The sequence below is a fragment of the Cottoperca gobio genome, chromosome 21 (assembly GCF_900634415.1).
Source record: "Cottoperca gobio chromosome 21, fCotGob3.1, whole genome shotgun sequence".
In the NCBI taxonomy this organism is placed as follows: Eukaryota; Metazoa; Chordata; class Actinopteri; order Perciformes; family Bovichtidae; genus Cottoperca; species Cottoperca gobio.
The window spans coordinates 21,086,618-21,093,540 of record NC_041375.1 but is presented as its reverse complement, the minus strand read 5'-3'; the positions used below and the strand labels follow the sequence as shown (position 1 = coordinate 21,093,540).

The 6,923-nt window shown below is 42.6% G+C and overlaps 1 protein-coding gene across 3 annotated transcripts in view; it reads right to left on the bottom strand.

Annotated features, from left to right (window-relative positions):
* The window catches only part of fastkd5 (FAST kinase domains 5), a 3,966-nt gene extending 1,951 nt beyond the window's left edge, over window positions 1–2,015 (bottom strand). For all 3 annotated transcript variants that reach the window (XR_003834253.1, XM_029458369.1, XM_029458370.1), the window contains exons 1-2: window positions 1,906–2,015; window positions 1–1,273 (exon numbers count right to left, since the gene is read on the bottom strand). The exon at window positions 1–1,273 is cut by the window's left edge. Coding sequence is in view for 2 of the 3 variants with exons in the window: in XM_029458369.1 (XP_029314229.1) it covers window positions 1–1,261 (1,261 nt within the window). In the remaining variant the exon portion in view is untranslated. The remainder of the gene's footprint in view (window positions 1,274–1,905) is intronic.
* Between the last annotated feature and the right edge of the window lie 4,908 nt (window positions 2,016–6,923).

Here is a 6,923-nt window from a genome sequence, read left to right as displayed (position 1 = left end):
CCCGTCGAATAACTTCCTGTTCCATGGCCTGCAGCCACGCCTTGTGATACAAGTAGCTGAATCGAAGAAATTTCAGCACATTCACAACGGCGAAGTCGCTCATCTCCTGTACAAAGGAGCACCCCTTATCAACAACACGAGTCACTGCAGCCTCAGATAATGAAGACTGGGATTTAAAGAGCCCCAAGCATACAGCACCAACCTCTTCAGGGAGCAGTTGTTGTAAATGACGCATGAGAAGCTGCTCGAGAGGATGGATCAAGTCTTTTGGGCAATTCCTACTCTCTCCCATTATATACAACAGATGCACCAGTTCAGGGACCCCGATCTGTTGCCGATGCAGACGGACTGAATCATAGAGTTGCTGTAAGAACTGGGGTACCTGCCTCCCAATGCAACGCCACAAGTCAGCAGTTAACATCAACTGATGTAAACTCAAACGGTCGGCCCGGCGGTTAAACTCGACCTCAAACAGCCCGAGTACAGTGTGGGCGGAGGGCAAGTCCAGCCACACAAAGGACTGCAGCACGTCCAGCAGTTGCAGTTCAGTAAAAAGGCGAAGGTGTTCCACTGCATATCGGAGGAGCATGATGAAGCGCTGGTCACTCGTCACTAATGACATCATCTCCGGTTGCAAGCAGCTGAGCTCCGCAAGAAACTGAGACACATCAGATGGTTTCATTTTGCCTTTTAAAACATTCATCTTTTGGAGCAGCCGCAAGGCCTCGTCCCATTTTATTGGGCAACGCAATTGGGTGAGGTCAACGGTCATGGAGGCATACTCGGGCCGACATTTGAGGAAGCCACGTGTATTTACTTTAACATCTGGTGGTGTGGGTTTTCTGTGGTAAGGTGAAATTGATGGCATCTCAGGTTCAGGGCCTTTGTTGAAGGCTAAGTCAAGAAGTGGGTTTTTTGAGGTGGAGAGGTGCCGCAAGCAACTCACACTGTAGCGATTGCTCTGTTGCCAGAAGGAAGGTGCGAGAGTGGAGAGACACTGTTCATCCTCATCATGATCTCTTTGGCTCCGGGAGCTTCCAGAGGTCCACACAGAGTGATGATATGAGGAAGGGTTGTAATACAGCCTGTATCCTTCTTTGGGAGAGGCATCCTGGTGTTGCAATACTCCTTTCTTCTCCTCATGATCATCAGTCTCATCCTCTTGTTTGACTGACACATGCTGAGCCTTGGTCAAGTCTTTTCTTAAACCTTGGAGGTATCGTAGCCTGGGCACCCGTCGAGACAGCACAGAGGCAGACATCAATCCGCTAGACTAAAAAACAAAAGGCATAATTTTAAAAGAAAGCCAGCTAAAATAAAAGTGCTCAGGCGGCCAAACTAATTCCTACTAAGCCCGGAAGTAATTTACTGCAAAATGGCTATATATTGTTTTTTGGCAGGGATTATATCTATTGTTAGTTTCTCTTAGTTTCATTAGCGCAACATTTATTGAGGGCAAACTAAATATCTTGTCAAGCACACAGTATAAACTAAGTGGATAGTGAATACACTAAACATTCAGTGCTACTTACTGTATAAACATTTATATGTACAACACCGCGTATAAACTGTTTATTATATTATACAATATTTCCTGCATGCAAACCCAGAATCCCTGTCGTTTGAGGGAACACACACACACACACACACGCACGCACACTTTTAAATACAACCATCACGGTCATGTAAGGTGAGGACCATACCGTCTACAGTAAGGACATGTCACCTTTAACTGTTTGCCTCTTCAATATAAACCATGATGACCACACTCGCGGTAGCAGGAGACTGCCACTTCATCTACTACAAGATACCTTATGTTGTATACTGCAGCGTTGTGCTCTAGCATGCATGTTATTATATTAAGGGAAGAGACACATTGCAGGTATTCCGGGACTATAAACTCACCTTTAACTCTACAGAATCAACACCGGGCTGTTATTAACAGTCCAAACATGTAAAAGTTTCATGAAGTGACGGTAGGAAAGTCAAGAGACCATGACAATAGACATGCTACGATTACACCGGAAGTCAAGTACTTCAACCTTCAAAATAAAAGAATCCTAGACATTGTTAGCTAGCGGATCATGACGATGTAACCATCGATGGGCTGAAAACCAGTTAAGATATCCTAAAGATGTACAATTTGTAATAATTAATAGGAATATCGAGTGTCACCATTAGGTTATGAAATAAATGACTGTAAAGTTTATTGTCGGACTTGTGGGGTTACATTATTGTGGCAGGATGATGTGGCTTCCGTGGAGAGCAGACGTGACAGAGCGTTGTGACCTACGGCAGCCGTGAAGGTTCAAACGTCAGCGCGACGAAACAGGATTTGAAAGAAAAACGGTACATAAAACAAAAGTCAGCAGTTACAATAAACAATAGTTATACCAACAGGTATAAGACACTGCTTAATAACCAGCATCATTTAAGAATAATTGTAATACGTGATCATTCTGTAATTATGGACTTTTGTCAATATAAATTCCAGTTCTTACTTTGTTGCTGCTATTTTGCCTAATATAATTGCTGAATAATAGCCTATTAAAACATAACATTGGAACATTTCAATTTAAGAAACCCCTTTCAGTTCACCCAACTGTAAGGCATTTTTGAATCTATTGAAAACTTATATTTTAATTATTAATTTTCAGCTAAGATTTAAGATTTTTGTTCAATTGTTTTAATCTTTCTATAGCATGAATTTCTGTTAAGAGTTAATTTATTAAAACATGTTCTGTAGGCTGAATATATGTCAGGATCTATGCAGGCCATTAATAGTTGGGTACTTGTTGTGAATAAATTTTGAGCCTAGCAAACAGATGTATCAGCAACAGTGTTATAACCTCTAGTCATACCAAATCCAAAAATAATGTAGATTAATAAACTCTACAACAATAGCAACTGCTGCATCTTTGTTGTTCACTCGGCACTAATAGGTGTGTGTTTTTTGCACTTCAGCTAATCACTTATGACATTAATGACTCTTAATTAATGAGTTGATCTATGGCTTGTCTTGTTTTAAAATGAGGACGGTAACATAAATCTTGTCAAACAATTGTCTTTGCATTCATAATATTAAATCTGATGTACTTTTATATTGCGTTTCATTTTAGGCTATATCTTTCAATTTTAGACTGAATTTCTCATATTGATCGGACTTTTGTTGAAAAACATGCACACTCTTTACATAAACTAATTTTCAACTGTGGTTTCAATTATGGGCCAATTATGTCCCCATCCCTCTAGTTATATGTGGCCATTTAAGATTTAGATATCCTCTTCATATCATTGATTCATTTAAATTGCCTCCTCCTATTTCACTGTTTTTAACATGTTTTCCTCCTCAAACTGAAGTGGAATAAAGTGTAACTGTACGACAAAGAAATAAACTAAAGTTGATTTAAGAATATCACCTTCTTGGAAGAACCTGTTTAATTACACATCCATATTTATTCACTGTTTCTTCATAGTGTCATATTTAAACTAAACACAAAATCCAGCTGTGCCTCCTTCTTTATGGCTTCAACACACGACTGAACCCAGAGGTGAGAGATGAACTGAATCATGGTGATAAGAAAGACAACCTCCTGCATTTCATCTTTGAGGACGAACACTCCTCGTGACCTTTCAGAAGGAGGGGGCTTTGGCACCAGAAACTTGGATTAGACACATTTTTGAGAACTTCTGGAGATGATCAGGTAAGGAGTGTTTGACTCCGACATTTCAAGGTATCCTATGTGTAATGGTAATGTGTTGATACTGAAAACAAAAGGATTAGCCTTTTTTTGTATTTCAATTTACTTTGACAAAACTTTTGATTTCAATTTTTGTTTCCGTCGGCCATCTTGCCGCTACACTTTTGAACTTGCTAACTGTCTAACGTCTGCTGCTCGTGTAGTATTTCACAACAAACCTGCCTTGCAACAAGTGTGTTCAGTGATTTTGTTAGTACATGAGGACTTTGGAGCCGTCAGTGTTTTTCCTTAATTTTTGCTATAAACTGGAAGAAGAGTTTCCCCCCTCAGATTAGGACCTGCGACTTCCCATACCGCTCCACCGGGATAACAACTGCGTCACTTCACCAAGGCAGGTATGTGCTGCTTGTGCAACCAGAGACTGCATATCTTAAGACGTCTTGGGTTCTGGAGGTTTTGCACTTGGCAATATCAGTCAAATAAGAAGCTGAGGCTGCTGCTCTACAGATTACACTGCTGTAGTGATGGTGACCTGCTGCTTATCAACACCACTAAAACACTTAGGTGTAAGCAATCATTAATGGGTTTTTGGGAGGCAAACTGAACAAGCTATTAACAAGCAGCTTTCCCCAGAGAGACCTGCAGTGTGTTGCTTTTGAAAAGGGGTCTCTAAACACTGATAAATAACCATTAAGCCTTTTGAATGCTGCATTGAATAATAAAATAAATGCACAATAAGTCCTGGCATTGGATATTTTAAACGTGTGCTGCTGCCCTGGTCAGTGCAGTTGTGTAATGTGATTGATCTGGATGTGTGCAGGTTTTACTGTTTTGTATTATTGTGCGCAGGTTTGGTGACAGATTGGCAATTCTCAAGTACCGGTCAGGTCAGGGCTCACGACTGGAGCGCACCTGTAGACGGTGCATTCAGGTGAGCAGCCTGTGAAGTGTTCCTCCTAATATTTGGCGGTGATGACTAAATAAAGCTACTGCTCATGCAACATTTCACGAGTCCCATCTTGGCCTCAGTATCTGCATGTTTGCTCTGTTAGTTTAACACTTTTTAAGTTTGTTGTCTCCGCTGTGTCGAAGATGGTGTTAAGTGTAACGAGGGACGAGCTCAGAGGTCACATATGAGTTGACTGAATGACCTTTGGTTGAAACATGTAAAATGACACAGATTCTTACAAAAGTGCCAAAAATAAGTTTGCACGGCAATGATATTGATTGCATCTTGTCAATCCTAAATCCTTCATTGTTTGTGTTTGTGTGTGCATGCCACGTCTTTTTGAAACGACCCGGCATATTGAAATCTTTTGTGTGCCCTGACAATCGCAAGCGCTTTGTGCGGGGGGGGAGTGATCCCATTCTGCTGCTGTTGGATGAATAAGCACAGATGTCAACCCTTTCACTGTGACTCTCACCTTGTCCACTCATTAGTAATGAAAACAGTTTCCTTTTGTTTCACGTTCAATCTTACTTCGTCGCAACAAAAGGGACAATTCACATTCATCGTGTGAAGCGGATGAAGCCGGGCCAGCGCTGTCGTGCTCTGACTTTGTTGGACTCGCAGTGTTTGACGGGCCTCTCAGTCCCCAATAATGAACCAGGGCATAAAAAGAGCCACAGCCTTGGTTTACCTGCGTCTCTTAGCTGATGTTCCCTTATATTCTGGGTGGAGGCACACAATGCTGTAACATTTGGGCCCCCTCCAACTTTCCTTTATTTCTACTCCCACTTTTCCCGGGACAAACTTAAGAGCCTTCGTCTTCCTGTCAAGTGTCTGGTTGGTGAGAAACTTGTGAATTGAAGAGGCAGACATATTATCAGGGTTCTGACCTGCACCAGCCCCTCTTCACTCTCTCTGCCTCTTTCTTCCTACCGGGATGGAGTGACAGCTTGTCACTGTGGGTGCTCCACAATACGGCTCAGACTCCCCGACTATTGTGGACCTCAGAAAAAGCATCAAGGTCTTCCTCTCTCTTTCCTTCACTCTTTTCTCTCTCTTTTCAAAGCAGAGAATCAATCAGCTGTACACACACGCACACACACACACACACACACACACACACACACACACACACACACACACACACACACACACACACACACACACACACACACACACACGACTCACTTCTTTTCCCTTCCATCTGTCTATTCAGCAGCCAGTGATCATTTAGACTTGACATGTATTGTGAAAAACTGAGCTGCTCTGCCTCTTTCTTCTTCTTTTTCTTTCACTCCCTTTCTCTTTCAACTGTCTGTCATTAATGTCCAGGTCTTACAATATAGGAACAGAGGAGAAGAAGAAAGCGAAGAGTGAGGGATGAATTGATGGATGGGTGGATAAGCACTCAGTGTCCTTTCTTTAAAGATTTGTTATTGTACAGTACTGTCTCCCAGTCATTTTTGGTTGGTGTTTCAGTCTGAAAGCCCATCCACGTGCTCTTTTGTATGGGAAAGCAATAAGGCCCCATTGAATGAAGCTGAATGGACCTGCCATCCTTAGGGGCTGAGGCCTGAGGACTCCTATTCTTTTGCCCCCAATCTAATTGGAGCTGAAATGAAATGGAGGTTTCTTATGAAAATAGGCTTTGTTTGGCCGCAAGGCTGGTAATTCATAAACAATAAGCAGGGCCCCATTGTGTAGATAATAATATATTCATGCTGCTGGAGATGGGGAGAAGGCAAAGCAAAGGCTGAGGATATATAAGGGGGATAGGCAGAGACAGGGATGGAGAGTGGAGGGATAAGAGGAAGGGGAGGAGGAAGACTAGTGGCTAATAGCAAATAGTGGGTCAGAGAAAATTGGTAATGGTTGGGTAGAGGCAGAGGACTTATTAGAGGAAGTGGAAGGACTAAAAGTGGGTAGGAGTGTAAACTGAGTGGGAGTGAAAATGACGGGAATGGGAGAGATAGACAAGATAAGAATGAGGCGAGGAGGGCGGGCGGGCGGGAGAAGTGGGAAATGGCTTTGAGTACTTGTAAGCCTACAGGTGACTGGTTGGGCAGCGGTGGGGGGAGATGGCAAGTGAGTGAGAGTATCATGAAAATGGAATAGGTTGCACAGTGCAACTCTGTGTGAGGTTGAGAGCAGTGGAGCTGATAGAGTGGATTGGTCAAGTGCAGGGATGGAGCAGAGGAAAGCAGTCAATGTCTAACAGGCGAGGGGGGAAGATGAGAGAGGGGACCAGTGTGTCTGCGGTGGTTTAAAACTGA